This window comes from Phasianus colchicus, chromosome 5 (assembly GCF_987193195.1).
Source record: "Phasianus colchicus chromosome 5, bPhaCol1.hap1.1, whole genome shotgun sequence".
NCBI classification, from domain to species: Eukaryota; Metazoa; Chordata; class Aves; order Galliformes; family Phasianidae; genus Phasianus; species Phasianus colchicus.
Genome location: NC_143440.1, coordinates 46,296,361 through 46,317,435, shown reverse-complemented (window position 1 = coordinate 46,317,435; position 21,075 = coordinate 46,296,361). Strand labels below are relative to the sequence as shown.

At 38.3% G+C, this 21,075-nt stretch overlaps 1 protein-coding gene across 2 annotated transcripts in view; it reads left to right on the top strand.

Moving 5' to 3' along the window:
* Nucleotides 1–21,075, top strand: part of BTBD7 (BTB domain containing 7) — a 50,070-nt gene that overhangs the window by 24,007 nt on the left and 4,988 nt on the right. Inside the window, exons 4-11 of one of the 2 annotated variants that reach the window (XM_031593063.2) lie at nt 9,943–10,151; nt 11,260–11,335; nt 12,993–13,153; nt 13,383–13,526; nt 13,758–13,871; nt 15,282–15,471; nt 18,307–18,485; nt 19,633–20,061. In XM_031593063.2, the coding sequence (XP_031448923.2) occupies nt 9,943–10,151; nt 11,260–11,335; nt 12,993–13,153; nt 13,383–13,526; nt 13,758–13,871; nt 15,282–15,471; nt 18,307–18,485; nt 19,633–20,061 (1,502 nt within the window). The remainder of the gene's footprint in view (nt 1–9,942; nt 10,152–11,259; nt 11,336–12,992; nt 13,154–13,382; nt 13,527–13,757; nt 13,872–15,281; nt 15,472–18,306; nt 18,486–19,632; nt 20,062–21,075) is intronic. The other variant, XM_031593064.2, reaches the window with a different exon arrangement.

Here is a 21,075-nt window from a genome sequence, read left to right as displayed (position 1 = left end):
AAGGAGGTACACCAAGCCTTCAGTCTTGCTGACTGAAGATGATGTTATAAGATTTAATTGTACTAATACTGAGGGACTCTCAATTCTTGAGAAGTTGATTCCTGCTCATAAGGGCTGGCGAGTTGTAGAGTCTGCAAAGCACTGGCTGGTGAGCTAATGCCTCCTGTGGTGCTTTGCTCTTTCACCTGCTGGTGTTCAGACAACTGAGTAGATATATTATATGTAATGGGATGTTGCAGTTGCTTCTGACTTTGGTGGGGAATGATAGTTTTACTTTTGAGGCGAGAAATTGAGAATAACTGAGGTAACAATGGGATTTGCTTGAGCTAGTTTAAGAAAATAACTTTTTACAGTAGATGTTTACACCTGTAACTTCTAGCTATCAAATGGAATACTGTAAACTATCAAATAGGCTTCAGTAAAAGAAAAAGCTTACGGAGGAGATGAGCAGAAAACTGCAGGTATTAACACTGCAGAAGTAGATCATGCTCTGTTACTTCAGCCTATCAGTGGGTTTTCCTAAGAGCTGTATCAAACTGTGAATTATAGAGGATGTGGGAAACTAATCAGTAACTTGTATATTCCCTTGAGGCTGGTGTTAGGAAACTAATTTTCACATGATGCTGGAAGTTGAAATAGTCCTACTGAAATAAAACTGTCAGGAAACAGAGGAGATTTGTTCTGAGGTATGCTGCCACAGGAATGAGAATGAGGTGTTCTTAAACTTGATTTTTGTTGTTGTTTGCCTAGAAATGCAATGTTTAAGTGAAATGCAGAAGTGGCAAAAAGTTTTACAGTAGTGGAAATACTGTTAGATTCATTCCTATACAATATATGAGTTCATACTACTTGAGAGCAGGGCATTCGTAGATCAACGGAAAGCAAGAAAGGAAAATGAGTTGAAATGGAATGTGATGTAAATGTACGGTTTCTCAGTATCTGATTATTTTGGTGCATGCCCTTATACAAGTGCTAAAAGGATTAGTGTGCTGGGGGAATACTAATGAGGGAATTAAACTGTGAATGAAACCTGCACTGAGATGCTGAATAGTTATGCACTGTTTCATAAATGAACAGAGTATAATTCTCTCAGACTTGAAATCTAAACTGGAGCAACTGAAAAATTTGAAGGTGTTCTGAAGAAGCAGTGTAACTTCTCAAAACCTATCAGTGTGTCCTGAGTCAGTACTCTTCATTAATGCAAGATAGGTCGATGCTGCTTTGAAATATGTTGTATGAATCAGTGCCAACAAGGTGTTAACTTTTTCTAGCTGAAGGGTTTTTTCTCACCCTAAGGGATGCTAGTGCAGCTGCATTAGCATCCACCGGTGGCTGGAACTTGGTAAGTACGTGACAGTAAGGGGTGAGAGGTTGTTATCTTTTAGGAAGAAGCACAGTAAAAGTGGGGAAGGATCAAAACTTAGTGTGTTATGCAACGGTAGTAAACTTGGACCATTTTCCCTACCTATCCTCCCCTACAGTCACTGAAATTCCATTTGTTAACTTGAACTAATTAGAATGTTATAGGTGAGTACTGTGTTAGCTACAAGCAAAAGCAGTGAGCAGTCTGTAGGAAATCTGTATGTGGCAGTGAAGTCGGTATCCAGTAGTTTCATACTTCATTTGCTGAGTTCATGTTTAGATCAATTGTTATTATAGTCTTATAATTGAAATTAAAAGGAAGCTTATTTGATCAGGAAAAACTGTATGCCTGCACTTGGCTATCAAATCACTGCTGTTAGCAATTTTAAACTGTCCCTCCTTTCTTATTTCAGTATGTATTCTAGCATCTTGTTCTCCCTTAAGAGTTCTAATACTTAATGTGGGGAGATGAATCTTCATCTCAGTACTGTCCCTCTCATTCCCAGTGTCATAGCTAGCATACTTTGTGCTAGAAGCTGTAACTCAGACATCTGACTTCTAGACACTACCCAGGATGATGCTATAAGAGGTGAAATTGTGTAATTAGTTGTTGAGTCCACTGAGCAGGCAGTTCTCATGAAATCTTTTGTCTTGGTCCTCTGATAGTGCTTTTCTACTTTGTGCTGCAGGCACCCAGTTTGACCCAAGGTCTGTCACTGGTCTGATCAGTCAGCTTTTGCAGTAGCTAATTTAATAAAAAGTCTTAAGTTTCTTCTAGATTTCTACATGCTCCCTAGCTCAAATTTTTGATTAGGCTCACTCAGGCTAGCCAATTCTAAATGTGCTAAAGCCTGTCTCCCTGGTTTCCTGGAAAATATTTGGGTCTCAATATATGCAAGTCTGGATTTTCTTTACAACTCATTTTACTTACTTTAACCCAGTTTTGACTGGATGCTTGTAGTTGAGCATTAAGTGAAGTTGATATATTTTAAACTTCTGAACAACTATTTTTTTTTATTCTAAGCAATTTCAGTTTGATTTGACTGCAGATTACTTTGTAAGTATCTAGACGTCATTTTTCATCAGTTTTAGCATACCATTCAGCTTTGACTCTATGTGAAATCTTCTTGCTCCTAACAGTGATAAAGCTGTGTTTTAATAGATTCCCTATGATAAAGACAGTGATGATTTGGCTATGTGCTAAGAGTCTTTACTGTCAAAGTAAAGCAAGATTGTTTAAAATTTACTTTGGCTTCACCTTGACTTAATGATCAGCTTAAAGAGATCGTTTATCTTACAGAGGAAACTGAAAACGAACCGGTGTGAATAAATGAACTAATCAGCAAGGATATTTCATCTCGGGATCTGATCAGAGCAAAACACTTTTGTACCTAATAACCCAGAAACTGTTATTAGAGTTTTTCTGTAGTATTTAACTATCAAAAAGTAAAGCTCTTTACTGCTTTTGCAGATCCTGTGAGTATTAGAGCCATTTTCAGGATGCTCAATCACAGCCCTCAGGAGAACATTGCTGTTCTTGTTTCATTTCTTTTCTCTCTACTTGTTACCTTGCTGCACTCTGAGACTGTACTGGTGATTGTTCCAATGCACTGGCTCAAATCAGATGTAAAATCACTTATCCCTTCTTCTTCAATAGCACCATTATTAAAACTGGATCAGTTCCCTAATTCTGTTTGCTATGCATGGTGAAAACAATCTCCCCTTCTGGCTTTACTGTGCTGCCACATCCACTGTGGTTTCAGAAAAGTTTGACTCAAGTATCTTAATTGTTAGTTATCTATACTGAATGTATGCATCTTGGCCCTGCTGCTTACTGTCATGAGTAGTCTTGTTGAGGTGGTGACACAATATAACTTTTCTGTTGCAGATTCTTACAGCAGTAGTTTTGCCTGGGAATTGGAAGGTAAAAGAAAATTCCAGAAAGCTTTCTAAATTAATACAAAGTCAGAAAACAACATGAATCCAGGCTTTTTACTATGCATTTCCTTCCTTTTATTTTTAGGTATTTTCTTTATCCTTGACAAGAGTGAGAATAAACTTTAAAATAAAGTCATTTTTAGTAGCACAGTCTTTGATCTAGAGGCAGATATTATCTGACATCAAAAGTACTCTTGATCTCAGCAGGACTGGAATACTGGGGCACCAGAAAGCCCATAGTAACAGTATTAAATACACACAAATGTATTGTGGGAAGATTATAGCAAGTATGTCAGTTATCACAGTGCAGTATGAATCCTCAAAGGATCTAGACTGGCACTTTAAACTGTAAAAGAAATTGGGTATAATTAAGTAAATATTAACATAAATCTGACCTGTTATTTCCTTAAACATGATTCACTTGTGCTCAAGTCTGAAACTACTACTTAAGTTTTATGTTAAGAAAATGAAGATGGGAGAGATCAGGAAGTAGAAACAGTCTTTCTTACCATATTGTTATGTGCTAGGCCTATATGTAAAGATAAAGAATTTTACCCAGTGGTGCAGTCAGACTTGCAATTGGGAATGTAATTGTGATGTTGCAAACAATTTTTTGCAGAGAAACAGGTTTGATCACCTGTCTTCCATCTTTCATTTCAGTCACCTGTTTTTTAGGAAGTATACAGCTGAAATACTGACTGTTGATGGCTGGTAGCAGCCCTGTTGAACATCAGCTCTTTCTCCCCCTGCCTTTCATTGTCTCCATGTTAAGTTTCTCTCTCCATTTTATTGGCTAAGTTGGCAGCTTTTGCATCTGTCCCACGATTGTTTTCTGCTTAAGCTGAACTAGCTAAGCTGCCTGCTGCTGAATGTGCTGCCTAAGGAATGCTGACGCTTAGGCCAGGGCCATTATCGACTGATGACTGCCAAAGATGTAAATGTAGATTTCGGACTTCCTAAATCCATATGTTGTGCTTATGGTAGGAGCAGGAGAGTGAATTTATTTGCATTGTTTGGGAGAGAAAACATTAGAATTTTGCAATGGATTTTGAATGCCTTAAGCACGTATGAAGTATCTTAAATTTTGGGCTAAGCTTATAACTTCAAAAATCCTTTTTTTAATGTCTCAGATGAACTAACAGCTACGTAGTTTAACTGCAATGTTATAAAATATTTTTAAGTTACACAGGTTGCATTGTTTTCATTGCTTTAGAATTTATTATTTCAAACAGCTGGATAATATGCTGTGTTAAAATTTACACAATTTATTGAATGTTCACAGTGTGAAGAAGGCTAGCATGACACAAAATGCTGCCTAACCTTCCATTCATGTTTTATTGTTGCTTTAATGATCTGAAGTGCTTTTTAAAAGTCCTGCTGGCTCCATATTTGAATTCAGCAAATAACAATGCAGTATGCATTAACAGATCTGTAATAGGTGTACTTTGAATTCAGCTTCTCAAAGATGGAATACACAAATATTTTAAATTGTTTGGTGTTTAGAAAGATCAGTGGAAGGAAAGAGGTACTGAATATACTTCAGAATTGTTTGACTGCTTATGTCCTTAGACTCCTTGATGTCCAGTGCTGCTTCAGGTTTATCTTCTGCACAACACTTGTGTTGTTTTTTTTACCTCTGAGAAGCTAAAACTTATTTTGTCAGTGTCAGAAAGTGAGATGGGATAAAATGCACCTGCAAAGCTTGGCATTAGTTAATGTTCCCTCCTGGCAGCACCGTGTTCTTTTGAAGGAGGACTAGAGGTTTCTAGCTGCTCTGAATTTTAGTGTTCTGCTTCAAACTGAAAAATCTAAAATTAGATGAAAGTAATCAACTGGCAAAGTCAATCTGCTGAAACTATCTTGTTTTGTAACTGCTGGACTAAACAATGGGTCCACAGTAAAGTGGAGTATTTAAAACATGGTAAAGTACAGGCTGTTACACTGCTGCTTATGTGAGATAATAATACAGGCTGGAAACTACAAGTTTTTAACCCAACTCTTCTGCTTTGCTCTTACTGTTTTTATAGGTGATACTTGTATTGCTTTGTCTTGAATTCTGAAATCACTTAAATCCAAAGCAGATTTCAACCCTTTTTGGCTGCCACAAGGGTTGCTACTACCATGCTGCCCACTTCAGTCTCCTTGGTCCAGTTTCTTATGTTGATAATAGATCTCTGGTTGCACAAATCCTAATGTGGAATCAAATTTGACAGAATGGAGTTGAGTAGTAGACTGTGTGGCTACCTGAGTAGTGCTGTGACACAAGAGGAGGGGGTGTAGAGTGTAAGAGGAGGACAATCTGGTCTAGTTCTGCTGTACGAGGAGGTTAGCTTTTGTGACTATTTAAACATCCTACATGTGTGAGCTTCCTTCTAAGGACTTTTCTAAAAGTACAGGTCGCATTTGCATCCTTGGGTTTGTAAGATGCATGAAGGAGGATAAATAAGTCTTTCTCCTTTTTCGCTTCTCTTTGCACCAGACGCTTGGTCAGAACTGCAAGGATGCCTATGGGTGAAAAGTGCTTCTTTGCAGCTTTTAAATATGTGGTAGTCCAGACTAGCTGTATATCATGACTTCAAACTGTTTTCTGCATGCTAGCAGATTCAAAAGCATGGATCCCTGGTGCATAGTCTCTTCTAAAGTGACAAAGTTTAGAAACTATTTAATAACATCTAGACCCTGTTTCATTGTCAAGATGAATTCTATTTTTCTTCGTGTGGTATGCATGAGTTTAAGGGGAAAGGTCTCTGCCACAAAATGACTTACAAAACTGTTAGCTTTAATTAGTAAAATCTTTGCTTAATCCTGCTTTTGCAAACTGTTGAGGGCATTTAATTTGTTCAGTGGGTTTGTCAACTGCCTTGACAAGATCCAGGCTACTGGTTAGTATGGTGAACGTGGGCTCAAGCTGTTTCTGCTTGCAAGGGCTGTAGATCATGTGAGAAGGAACAGGAGAAACAGGACTTGTTTGCAGGCAGGACCTAATGCTATTGGCATCCAGCATGAAGAGGGTGTGAAATAGACTCATTTGTCCAAAAATGTGATAAGGTCATCATTCATTTCTCCAGACTCCGAGTAGAATCTTTGAAATATACTGATGGTCAGAGAAGTTTGTGGTAGAGCACTTGGGGACATTGCTAATAAATCTTGAAACAGCAGTTGCTGCCTGAAAGTTATGAAACAGTGCTCATAGGAAAAAAATACTCTATTCCGCTGTAGGGAACAATACTGTGGCTATTTGTTGGCTTTTTTGCCAAGTGTCTGAATCTTAAAGCAAGAAAGCCTTTGGCCAAGGAAAAAGATTGTATTCCTTCCATGGCTAAAATTGAGTTGTCCTAATTTATTTAGGTGTTCAGAAAAACACTTTTCTGTTACCTCATACTTGCTTCAGAGGAAATACTTATAATATACCCACTGTTCTGACACATTGATAGAAGTACTTGGGAAAAGGACTATTCCACTTACTAGTTATCCTAAATGAGCTTTTCATCTGATGTCATTCTGCTGGTAATTGTACAATAAGATTTCTCGGAAGGATTGAGACCAAACTGATGCGCTGGTTCTATAAATCAGTAGAACTTGGATCCTCGGAACTGCCTTTCCATGGATATGTAGCTTTCTCTCTTTGCAACAGGAACAGCTATACTAAAATAAATACTGGATAAAGAAATGACATGAAAGACTTTGGGATAAGGCTCTTTGTGCTTACAGTTCAAGTTTTCTTTTGTCTGATTTCAGTAAATGAATCTATGTATTGCCTTGGAAATGAAACAATCCTTAGATGTAATCATCAGAATTCAGGGGATGTAATCAGCTGCTGAAACCAGGCTGTGTCCAAGCAGAGTAATTAGAATGTGCAAGAAATTGGGATAGGATTTTAGCCGGGTGAGACACAACAAGTGGCCTTTCAAACAACTGTATGTTTCTTATTTAGGAAAGTTAGCTCTTATTTGCAGCCTACTGTAACTGGGCACTCCAGTGGTGGGTTAGCTTTGTTGGCCTTGGCAAGTTTGTTGCAAACGTAATGTTTTCCAATCTTTAGAGCTCCAAAAGGGAGAATAAAAGGGTTGGGGTGTGGGGGAGGTGGAGACAGCACAATTCAGTGCATTGTCAATCATAAATGGTGCAAGTAAAAATGGAAGTAGAAATGAATTCTGAAATGGAAAGCATCCAGATTTAACTTGCTCATATTTTTGATGTGCTGAAGTGTTTTGGGCTTATTTTCAAAGGTAACTTTTTTTTTAAACACTAGTTTGCATGTTCTTGAACAGAATTGTTTGAAGAATTCAGAATACAATATTCATTAGGCTTCTGGAGGATTCCCACCTTTGAAGAGGGCCGTTTCTGACTTGTACTAAAAAGCAAGTAATGCATTTTGGAGAATGGTTCTGGTCCTCTGTTCTCATCCAGCCCAGTGTTGATTAGGTTGATGGTCCAGATTCCTCTAAACAAGTAGTGCTGCAAGTTCACAGCTCACTTTAGGCTGGTTCTTGCTATGCAGTTTAGAGGCCCACGCATATAGTAAGGAATCTGTCCTCCTTTTTCATAGTTAAAATGTGTAACCTGGTGGTAAGAGGTAATTCTACATTATTCAGTAATGGTAAAGGATAAAACAGGTGTGTATGAATTCGTTCAACTTATTTCCCTTGGAGGGGAAAAAAAAAGACAAATTGAGAGTCTAACATGGAATTAATAGCATAATGATACTTTTAATACATCATCTACAAGTGTATATGCTTCCATTAAATGTTTTGTTGATGGCTTCATTAATACATGTGGTCTTATCTGAGTCATATTAGGAGTGTAGAAGTATGAATCATTCCAAGTGCTTTTGAAGAAAGCTTTTTGGTTATAAACTTGGCTAAATTATATTACTGTTGGGGGACAGTATTGCCATAAATTTACTTGAAAATAAATAAAAACTGTGTTTGAAACTGTATTTGTTCAGACATTGATGAAACTTCTTGCAAACACTCTCACTAAGTATTGATTGTATATACTACAGTCACTGTGTTTTGTACTTGTAAGTTCAGGAAAATAAATATTGGAATATTCTTGTAATTAACATGCTGGCTGTTACAGTAGGAGTAGAAATGCTCATTTGAATAGGACAGGCAAAATTTATAATATCCTTTTTGTTTCAACTGGCACTTTCTGTTACCTTCTTTCCTTTGCTGCTTAAGCTTCCCATTTCAGTGACTGTTGCTCCTGCAGTCTTCCACAGCCCATTGGTTACTCATAATGACTCCTCATTCACACTATTATTTGCAAGAGAGTGTCAACACTTAATGTGCTGACCTAAGTAGAGAAGAAAGACTTTTTTTTTATGCTATTAGTTGATGTTTTGAGGGTTTTTTTTTGTACGGAAGCAGTTCAAAATCTGTAGCACCAGGAGTGTCTGTTTGGTCTTTGTGTGGACAAACGTTAAGGTTGCTGCATCACATGCTTTCTTCATCCAAATGCTTGGTAAGGAGATATAGTTCTGTATATAAGTCAGGTTTTTTCTTCCCCTTCTGCTACAAGGATATTAAAAATGATAGCATATAAGAAGTAAAATAATTGCAATGTAAGCATTCTGCTGTCAGCCATCCAGGGACCTCTCATGGGCATGAATACAGCTTTAATTTTGTGTCTGTAGTGGATTGAGACTGGAATGTCTAATTGTATAGTAGAATTTCTCTCAAGTTGCTATCTTTATAGTGCAAATAGAACTCATGTTGTGTGAGTATGTAAGCCAGATGTAGAAATGAAATCGGCACTGCGGTACAGTCAGTGAGCAGGGCATTCACAGCTCCCTGCACTTTCAGCCTCTTGCAGCATCTCCTCTCAGTCCTTCTGAATCTATTCCACCATTTCTCAGGATGGAAAAATACCCTGTTCTTCTCTTCAGAATACACTCTGCAAAAGAGTAAATTCTAATGCAGCAGAAGCACAGAAGCTGTAGCAGACTTGGCCCAAGGTGGAGCACCTGCTCCTTGCATGCTTTCTCTCTTGTTCCATATCTGAAGAGGTGCTCTCTGTCCTGGCTCCCCTCTAGCTTTGCAGGCTGGGATAACGGCCTAGAGCAGATGCTCACTGCTTCCTGCCTTTGCTGCTAGTCAGAAAACTGTGCTTTGCTGCCCTCGTGCTGTGCTGAAGAGCTGAGTATAAGCAGTACCTCACAGCTTTTGCTTCTGATCCTCTGCACGATCTGTCTTACAGTCCACATGAAAAGTGACACCAGCAAAAATCCCACCTGTGTTAGGGCTTTTGTGCCCTTTCTGAATATGCTGTAACTAGTAATTGCTTGTATTCAAACCTGCAATTTTAAAGTGAATTAAACACAGAGTGTGTTTAATGTGTGTTAATCAAAGGGTGTTCTAGTGTGGTTGAAATAGCTTTCAGTCATTTCACCTTGGCATGCTAGTAGAAGTAATGTTTCTTGTGGCTATAAAAGGTGAATGACCAAACAGTCAATTAAAAATTCAGTCAGAACTTAATCTTGTTTGCACATCTTGGTCTGTAGGGCAATTCTGGTTTTATTCTCACTTTAACTGTGATGGAAGTCATATAATCCTTTATATTACATATTTTGACACTTCAGGATCTAAGTGCCTCTATAACAGCTGTATCGATTTGTTTTGCTTTGCTTTTGTTTCCTAGGCTGTGAAGATATTATTGCTGAGAGCATCTCTCTAGACACCTTAATTGCCATTTTGAAGTGGAGTTCTCAGCCATACGGTTCGAAGTGGGTTCATCGTCAAGCACTGCATTTCCTCTGTGAGGAGTTTACCCAGGTCATGACTTCAGATGTCTTCTATGAACTAAGCAAGGACCACCTGCTTACAGCTATTCAGTCTGACTATTTACAGGTAACCTGCAGTTCGGAATACAGCTAGTTCTGCTTGAAGCAGGGTGTATTGTGCCTCTGCCAGAAGTACTTGTGAGTAGCCTTAGACTGTAGTCAAAGGCTTTGTACATAAGCACTACTTTTTAAGAAGTAAAACATAAAATTGAAGTAGTGAATAAAAAAACTATTTTGTTCTTGGCTTGTAACATAACCCATATAACTGATGGTATATGCTGTTACTGAAGGGATTAGTAATAACTTATAAACAGATGCAAATTATTTTAAATAAAGCTTTTGTGAACTTAACATTTCCTTGCATGTTCAGATGTTTTATTAAAAAAAAAAAAGATTATGTAGCAGTAATACACTGCTACAATGTGTATCCTAGTTAGAGGCAGTGAAAGCTAATAAATTCAGGAGGTTTTATTTTTTGGGGAGACAAAAATGTCTTATCTGACAGGCACTGGGGAATCGATTTGTTTTTTGCTTTGTAATGTTCCTTCAGCAAGTGTGGGTTTAGGAAGAGCAAGCCATACTGACTAATGGAAAGCTTGTGGGGATTTTCTCTTTGTTGAATATATCTTTAGTGATGGCTGCCAAATATAGCATAAACAATATTGGACCCTTTAAATTTTATCTGTCCTAGTCTTGCTTTTTAAAGTATGGAGTGTTAGAGGTTATTTAAAATTATTTGTTAGGAAACAAACTTAATTTTTTGTTTATGTGAGTTTTTCCTCTATAGTTTTTCTTTGACTAGTGTATGCTTGAGGTCATCATGCAGTTGATTTTAGTTACTATAACTTCTCAGGCTGTGCAGATACTGAATTTTACTAAATAGAAGATCTGAACAATGCCCAGTGTTGGAATTGCCCCTTTTGAATCTGTCATTTGGATGTAATACTTGTTTTTCTTCTTCCTAAGGATTCAGTAAATGACTTAAATGTAGGAATCAGAGTGGTGATATGTCAGTAGTGCTCCTTTAAAATATTTGGAACAAGTACTATTAGGAGACATAAAATAAAACATTTATTTTGCTACAGTTGTTTCTTTTTAACTATGAAAGATTTGTGTCTGTATGTGTGTCATTTAAACTGATCATATCTGGATTGCTGACTTTCTCTTTCTGCCAGGCAAGCGAACAAGATATTCTAAAATATCTCATTAAATGGGGAGAACACCAGTTGATGAAGAGAATAGCAGACCGAGGTGAGGATACTTTTCAGCCACGTGCTGTCAAACTAAATAAACCATAATGTTTCTAAACCCTTATTCTAGGTAATTTGTAATCTAAGAAAACTTTGAAGCTGAGAAATCTGCGCTGCTCATACTGTAGTCAAAACTAGATGCGACAAGAATCTTCTGAAAAGGATAAATTATCCTCTAGAGAGAAAAAAGAAAGCATAGACATTCTGAAGGAGCTGAAGTAACTCAATCTCAAGAAGAATGGGCTTAGGGGGAATCTTAGCAATGTCTGACATGTCTTATGACAGTAAGAAAATGCAGCCATGCTTTTTTCTTTGCCTCTCATCTTTTCAGTGGGTGCCATGAGGCATTAATTCCTTTTTTTTTTTTTTTTTTACTGCGAAGAAGCATCAGTGCAACAGGGTGCCCAGAGAAGTTACAAAGTATTCATCCTTGGAGATAATAAAATCCTCACAGATTATGAGCAGTCTGTCCTACCTACCTGAGAAGGAATGGGGAATAAGATGGTTGTGGCTTACTGTGTTTTTGAAATCTGCTGTTACTGTTTGCAGTACAACTGTTTTGTCTTGGATGTGTTGGATGAGATGCAACAACAACAAAAGAGAGTTAAATGACATGATTTTTAATGATCTAAGTACTAGAATTCTGTTTTTGAAACAAAATTTTACATGTTTGATTTATACATGTTGGAATGTAACGGAGCAAGTTAAGCTGACTGAAATGGTGGCATAGCTGCTTGTTTGGAGTAATTGTGCAGCTTCCTGATCTGTGATGACCATTAAGTAAATAGCTCATTCTGTTTCCTGGGATCATTGGATGATGTGATGCACAAAAGCAGAAATAAAATCTGTCAAATTCTGTGAGACAGGTACCAAATTTAGTCCCATGGTTTTATTTAAATGTAAGACACTTGCATCAGTAAATGTGGTGATACCAGTCAAATACTGGAAAACACTAAACATGTGGCCTGAACTTGGGCTGCCTGTACTGAATGGGGAATGTCTGACAAGTTTCCTCACAGACTGATGTTAGTCAAGTTCAGGTTGGGCACAATACTTAAAATACAGGTAAAAGTAGGTAGTTACTTGGGGAAAGAAGATCCCAGAATGTCATATGGTGTCATTATGCAGTCTTCAGAAAGATATTCCACTCCTGGCATAAATTGATGGTTTATGAACTTGAGAGCAATTTAAGTGGTTGTGACGCTGCAGTTACTAGAGTTTTTATTCCTTTGAGGCTGGAATAATTTATCCCAGCGGTCTCTTCAGGCTTTAATTTGTAGAAAATTGGTTTCTGAAAACTGGTGGGGAAGAAGGAAGGCGCTGCAGAAGAGCGTCACTGGGGGAACTGCAGCAAGACAAACATTTTTATAGCGTAGCTGGATAAAGCTTTATGAGCATGGAATGCAAATGCTACTCTCATGTTTCTTCCAGCTTACACATTAAACACGACAGCTGTACAAATGGCCAGTGGTCATATAATCAGCTGACTCTGCTGATGCTTTGTATCAGATTTTAATGTGTGAACCACTTTTATGGGACAATACTGAGAAATGATGTTTTTTTAACATTTTCTGTAACTTCCTATGAGCCATATAACTTATGATTTTTTATCTAAATATTTTTCTTGTATAAAATAACTTTTTTGTTCTTTTCTACAGAGCCTAATTTACTGAGTGGTACTGCTCACAGTGTGAACAAAAGAGGCGTGAAGAGGAGAGATCTTGACATTGAGGAGCTGAGAGAGATCCTGTCTCCGCTTTTACCTTTTGTCCGCATAGAGCACATCTTACCTATGAGTAGTGAAGTACTGAGTGATGCAGTAAGTCAGTCATCTCATACAAGTATTATCTCTGATTTCTTTGTATTTTGGATTCTACAAGAGTTACATGCAAGGTTACATGGATTTTTGTATTTTTTTGTACTTCAAATCTGTCAAAACTAAAACAAAAATACAAAAAACAGTGGGTTAGGGATTCAGTGTAACAAATACATTTCTTTCAAGTTCTTTTTATTTAATAAAACATTAAATTTTGTCTTCATTCTTCAAGATGAAGAGAGGCCTGATTAGTACTCCTCCTTCAGACATGCTACCAACATCAGAAGGTGGAAAGTCGAATGCCTGGCTGCGACAAAAAAATGCTGGAATATATGTGCGGCCGAGATTGTTCTCACCGTATGTGGAGGAGGCTAAGGTAATAATCATTAACGTTTGGCTGTTGTTACACTGAAGTCATCAGGGGGTTCTGTAAACAGGGAAAAATTTTGGTGTGTTTTGTCTCTCTTTGCATGTACTGGCCTAAAATACTAACATTTTCAATTTAACAAGACTTACAAGTTTGATCATCAGGCTCAAGTCTCTAGAACTGATCAGAAAAATTTCAACAAAATATTTTTTTGTCGAAATTGAAATGTTTGCGAGACAGATCTTGATGAAATTCCACCGGAAACAAAGCAGCGTTCTGAGGGAAACCTCCCTGGTTTCCAGCCAGTTTGCCGGCCCAGCTCCTCGGCAGCCCACCTGGCAGGCGGATGGCAAGGTGAGAGCCTGAGAGTCCCAGTCTGCAGCTATTCAGCAACCTTGGTGCCAGGTCTTTCAGGCTCCCCAGCTCCCACTAGAGCTGGGTGGAGAACCTCTATTCCACTGGGCAGAGGATTCCAATAATTCATTTTGTTGTTTGAATCAAAACCAGAATTCTTTCAGTCCTGTGCAAAGTGGAATAAGTATCTTGTGCCCAACTTGAGTACAGTCCTTTGTGTCTCATTCACGCAGTGGTTTCCTTATTCAATATCTTGTATGAGGACTGTAAAACTGAAGAGCCCATGCCATATCCTGTTTGACAGAATGGGACCCTTATAGATGGCTTACTAATTATTTGAAGCAATTTTATCTTAGGTCGTGAGCTTGTGAGTCCCAGCTGTGCAGGTGACTGCCAAACAATAGGATAAGGTGAAGCTGTGCACGTCCACGTTGCCTGGAAACTCTGAACACTGCTCTCTAATTCAGATCTCTCACCCTGTGCTTAAGACAGAAAATACCTTCTAAGGTTTGAATGGTGACATCCTCTTTGAGGAGGAGAGAAAAAATAATAATTTTGCATTTTGAGCACAGATGAGAGAGCACCAGGTGGCACTACAGGAACAAAGGAGAACTAGCCAGTTAAAAACTTAGCTTTGTACCTTGGATTGTTAAAACTAACAGAAATGTGTTTAAAAATGTATAATAAAAACATTGACACTCAGTTTTCAAGTGTGTGTTATGGGAATGCTTTAGCAATAATCTTCAAGTTCATGCTACATGTTTTTTTTTTGGTCAGGAGTCCAACTTGTTTCTGTTGTGTTTTGCTGTTATTTTTCTAAGAAGCATAAGTAGTTGTTTAACCTTAGAGGAATTATTCTTGTTTATTATTTGGTAACCATTCTTATTCATTTTGATTACTGAGAAGTGCAAAAGCTTCAGATTAAGTAACTTCTAATTTATTTCCCTCTGTTCACCTTATTTTTGAAAAATAAGGTTAAATAAGAATCTTATTCAAAGGTGTGCATAAATCCCTTTCTCTTGTGTAAAACATGTAAGGGAAACACATCTCATTTTCAAGGTACTGTCTTTCAGTGGTACAGAGAGTTGAGAGCCATAACTGTCTGAGGGAGCATTTAGGTTTGCCTTGAGAGAATACTTTCATTTTGACATGTACAAATTAAACAAAGCAATCTTCCCAAACTTTATTCATCAGCCTACTGTTAGCTTTGAAAAGCCAGTGCTAATAATGACTGGAAACTAGAGTAGAAAATGGTGTGGATGTGTCAAATACTGCTTGGGACCTGCTTTAGATGTGTGGTCTTGGAGCTGTGCTTGCAGCAGCTCCAGGTGGCCTTGGGGCAGTGCTTACAGAAGGTCCTGGTGGATCTGTGCAATACCTTCACGAGGGCTCTAATGGCTGTCGTTGCAGTCAGTACTGGATGAGATGATGGTGGAACAAACTGATCTCGTTCGTTTGCGGATGGTCCGAATGTCCAATGTGCCAGACACCCTTTACATGGTAAACAACGCCGTGCCGCAGTGCTGTCATATGATTACCCACCAGCAAGTTAGTACTAACCAGTCCAGTCCTCCTTCAGTCATAGCCAATGAAATCCCAGGTAAGGCTGCTACATCACTGGTAACTCTGCTTGATCTCCTGTGGGTGGCTGGGGGCTTTGGAGCAGGGGAGAATAACTGTGTGAATACTGCGATCTCCTCAGAGAGGTGTACTTTTGTAGTTTGTTTCTTTCCACCCAGCAGTAGTGTTTCCTGCTTTGATCTACTCTGAGATTATTTATTATGCCATCTGTATACATTTTGTAAGAAGGTGAGCTACTGGAAGGAGTAGTACTTCTACCTGCTTTGGCTGAGTAATTTGAAAGACCTCGGACAGTTAAATTTACTGTAGAATATTTGCTGGACCCTGGCTCTCTGTTCTCAGAGTGGTTGGTTATCAGATTTACACCAGCCCTCCAAGATGGATAAGATCCAGAAGGGTGTAAAATGGCTAAATACCTTCTAAAATCAAAACGGTAGATGGACCATAGCTTGTAGAACAGTCAACTTGAGTCAGTTTTCCAGAAAAAATATTGAAGTAGGCATTCAGAATGCATTTTTTTGTTGTTTTACCAAATCTACTTGGGCTTTTAAGTCAAACCAACTTAATTCCTTGTGCAACAGAGTAAATTTTCTCAGGTGGGTGTGTAGGTACTTAAGTATCTCCTGTACTTACACTCACAGGGTAGCCAGAGTCATTGTGATACATTGTCATTTATGTATTTGGTCTTTCCGTGTCAAACTGAAAGAATGTATCGAGTGGGATTGCCAAAGTATCTTTCTGTGTGTAGTTAGTAACTTCAAATGCATTTTCATCTGTCAACTGCCAGTTGAATTGGAAGATGTGATTTGGACAAGGTTTTGCCAGATTTTGGTTTCTGGAAAAGATGACAAAAGAAATGTGTTCTCAGAGGTCTGCAGCATTTTGCAGAAGTTCTTGCGGTCAGAAAAAATTCTGACTCTGGGGGGCAGTGATGCATCTTGGCCAATTGGAAATTCCACTGCAGCTTGATTCTGTACAATGTAATATTTAGGAATTATTGTCAGGCCTTAGATTTGAGCATAGATGTGAGCCCAGCCAGTAGCTGGAGAATGGATATCATCACATAACTGCCTGTTTTGCTTTGTTCTCCTATTATGCGAAAGATTTGATTGTTTTGCCAGTTCTTTGAGGCAGGAAGGATAGATGAGAGCCATTTTGAGGAGATTCAGGTATGTTCCAGACCCTTAACTTGTACAGGAGTCTGTCCTTGAAGCACAGATGCTGCACGGGAGCTCTTGAAGGGAGAACCAAGCATCATCAGCTCTATGCCTCTTGGTCTGGGCTCTGGTAACATAAGCTGCCTTGCAGTTTAGGCATTCTCCATCTGTTGCTTGCATCTTGCTTGTTCTGCTGCCGATTGACTTTATTTGCATAAAGGACATTGGCAGCTTGTCCTGGTACTTCTGTTGCAACACTACTGAGATCAGGCTTTGCTGAAGGTTGAACAGGTTCTACAGGTAATTGCATTTCCTTTAGTATTTTCCATTTTCAGCTTGGATTAGAAATCCTGCACCCAAGTTGTATTTTTCATGTATATGTAATATACCTTCTGGAAGTTTCACATGAATAATTGCTTAAAAAAAAAAAAAAACACACAATAAACTACCACCAATAATAACAACAAAAAAGCACAAACAAAACCTCCTGGGTTATCATTTTTAATGATAAACTTAGATGATTTTTATGCCCAATAATATGGAGAACTAATTAAACTTCTCTAAAATCCTCATTTATTTATTTTTCAATATTTGTAAAATGTTGGGTGTAACTAATGTCTGCCAAGCCAGGATTTTTAAGAACAATTGAAGCATATGGAGCATAAAGTAAAAGACACATTTACAAGCCATGAAGACTAGATAGAATTGATACTTTTTTTCATAGTGGAGGAACTCAGTTTGGAAGGGGAAAAGTAAACTTCCACTACTTACATGTATGATATGCAGCAATGTGAACTTTGTGAAATCAGGAACAATTGTAATTCTGTGGTGTTGGGTTTTTTCCTTCTGTGTAACACAGATGTTTTTTCACACTTTTGCTTTTGCTGCCTCATTGCTTAGTTTTTATGAGGTTTCACTATGGACAGATGGTCATGGTACTTTGTAGCCCCTGCAAAGCTGGTAACACAGCAAATGACAGGACTTATTTATTCAGAGATCTGGACTTGTGTTCTTTCTTGATAGGCACATTTTTTTTCTGAGGGCAGAAAGACCACAAAGAAATACAATTTGTCATCAAACAGCAGTGAAGAGTGGCATGAGAAAGTTTTGCAACAGCATAAATATCCCCCAAATTATATATGATTTCCTTTTGGAAAGGTTTTGTTTAATGATTTCAATGTGTCTGTGTAAAACATCATCATTTAACAGGTTTATGTTGGCATAGTTTGTGTAATTATTTTTTCAAATGCTCTTTCTGTAGTTACATACTGATATTGTGGTCTTGTGATTACAGAATTCCACTAGAAGTATAAAGAATGCCAAAAAAATGAGTGAATTCTTGGCCTGTAGTATTCATGAAGGAACAGTCAGTTGCTGGTTGATATCCTGCCCCTACCTCAAATCATAAAATTCCTGCATTATAAGGGTAAAAAGAAGGCTGTATTTGTGGTTCACTCCAGGAGAAGCTGGAAAAATGGTGTACATTTTGTATGATTATACATATTCCATAACGATGTTCCAAGTTGAACTGTGCTTGGCAGAATGTTTTTCTTTAAAAAGGAAAAAAAGACAAACTTAGTCATCCTAGAGTTAGATTTTCCTTCTCAATTAAATCTAACCATTGTAATTGAACTTGGTATCTCACAGTTTTAAAAGTAATCTGTTATCCCCAATTTTGTTCTCTGCTCTCCCACCAGTTCCCAATCTGCTTGTTGTAAAGGAGATGATCAAACGACTGCAGGAGCTTCGTCATACTGAGCAGGTGCAGAGAGCTTATGCTCTCAATTGTGGAGAGGGTGCCACAGTCAGTTATGAGATTCAGATTCGTGTGTTGCGGGAATTTGGACTTTCTGATGCTGCTGCTGAACTTCTGCAGGTATGGAAAATTGCTGTAGTAAGATCAGAGACTGTTTCATTCAGGATCTATTCTGACTATGAGTTGACTTGAATGTGTAATCTCCAATAAGAGAGCTACTTTGTGTGTGCGGACAACATCTTGATGCTTTAAAATAACTCTAATTTTAGAGCCATCCAGGTGCAAATTGCAGTGAGACTGTTGTGTTCAATGAGATGATTTCATAAATGTATAGTTACAATCTATGAATATTTTTCTCAAAGGTTGTTGCCATTCAGGCTGTTCCTACTGCCACAGGTCTTGGAAGCAAAGAGAAATCTCATATTTACAGTAGAACAACATTAAAGGGTTGTTCTTAAGTAGGATAAAAAGTATTAACATACACTACCTACTTCTTCAAGGAAGCACTGGCGTACTTATTTCTTTTTAACTGAAGGCTCTGAGAAGCTGTTTTCTAGGAAAAGACTGACTTGGGATTCTTCTCCTTGTTTGGAACTATGTGATAAAATGTTACAGAATTTTAGTTTATTTCTCTGCTTCCAGATACTTGGCAAATAGTTTCTGTATGATAGCTTCAGCATGCAAGTGGTGATGTTTGCATGTAAAGTGGCTTGCTGCTCCTTCCTGAGATTTTGTATTTGTCACTTGTCTTTTGTTTTTGTAAACTTGAATCATTAAAGTGTGAAAAATAACTTTCTAAAAAGAATGATATGATTTTTCTGACTCTAAATGGTGTATAATCAGAGTGAACAACATGAACAGTTTGCATTCTTGATAATCAAAAGGCAGTTCTTGAGACTAGTCAAAGCATGACTAGAGGATTAGATTGATCTCTTCTGGAATCAGGAGAAAACAGCTTAAGTGATTCAGTAGATCTGCAGAGAACATGTCAGGACTGAGAAAATGCAAGTGCCACTTCTTCTGTTTGTTGCTATTAAGCAAATTGCATTTTTTGGTCAGCTTTTTCATGTAGTGGATCTGATGCTACTTGCCTTTTTTAAAAATAACATATAATCCATGGTAGCTGTAATTGCCTTGAGCTTTGAGGTTTCCTGTGGCAAAACTGCTTGGTACAGCACTAGTAGATTGAGTTCCTATGTGTGTCAGTTCCAGAACTTTTTCTGGATGACTTCCTGCTTCTGTCACTGATAATTTTTTTCCTTTGCAGAATCCTCACAAATTCTTTCCTGATGAGAGGTTTGGGGACGAAAGCCCACTCCTGACTATGAGACAGTCTGGACGATGTCGTGTGAACAGTACTCCCACTGCAGAAACCCTGTTTACAGAACTGGACTCTTTTGTGGCCTTCCATCCACCATTGCCCCCTCCTCCACCTCCATACCACCCACCAGCAACTCCTATTCACAACCAGTTCAAAGTGGGCTGGAAACAAAGAGTGCCAAGTCAACATCCCTCCCGGTCCTTTTCTTACCCATGTAACCATTCACTGTTCCATTCCCGAACGGCTCCCAAAGCTGCACCTCCTGTCTACTTGCCGAGTGTGAAGGGAGCCCCTCCCGATTGCACTAACACTACAGGCCTGGGGAGACAAACTGTGGCTGCAGCAGCAGCGGTGATGGCAGCCGAGAAGCAAGCAGTAAGTATTCTGTTTTCTCCTCCCTATCTCGGACAGTACAAAGTAGCTTGTTGAGAGGAGCTGGAGAGAGTTCACACAGTGTTGTCACTTGACTTGATCAAAACAGCAGCATCTCTACTGGTGAGGAGACTTTTCTGTTGAAACCAAGGTCTTCTGCATCTGAAGTGTCATCTGCGGAAGACTGACTGTTCCAAGGGCAGGAGTGATTTTTGGAGGGGCAAACAGGGCTTGTAAAGCTTCTGAAATAGCATAGTTTGCTCCATGTGAACTTCTGTAGAGGGACTGTATGCTGTAATTCAGAGGTAGAAATAATGAGAATATTTTGGCTATTCACAGATAAGCAGCCCCAAACTAAACAGGTGTGTATAAAGGGAATCTGTGGAGATTGTGAAGGATTCGCATATGTAGAAAGCATTTTAAAATGACTAGGCAAGCAGAAAATGGTAACTGTAGATACGGAGAAGTTTGTTAGAGCATAATTGCTGAACTATAATGCTATGCAATAGTAATACAGTGAAAATGGTTAACTATCTCAGATACTGAACTGAGAGTTTTGAAGTTATAGGAAGAAGTAAAAAGAATTTGTGACTTCATTTCTTGAGTGAGAAAACTATTTCAGTGCACTGTTCTGTCATAGTGAAAGCTTGTTATCTAAATCCAGATTAGATCAGGCGTTCTGAATGGAAGCATGAACTTATTTCTTTAGCAATCATTTTCAATATATTGCACCCCTATATTTTAGGGTGAACCCTAATATTTATCTTCAACTTAGATATTTTTTTGTTCACGGGTTTAATTATTTGCATAGGCATCTTTTTGGGGAATGTGGGCGCAATAAAGACTTCAGTGAGGAAGCCATATAGTGATGATGCTGTGAGAGCTGATGTAAACTTGAGTATGTTCACCAATAGTTTTGAGGAGAAAGGAGTGAAATAAGAGGTTATCTTAAGCTAGCAGAAGGGTGGAATTTGGAAAATATGTTCTTTAAATAATGTAGAAAAACTTGCAGGCTAG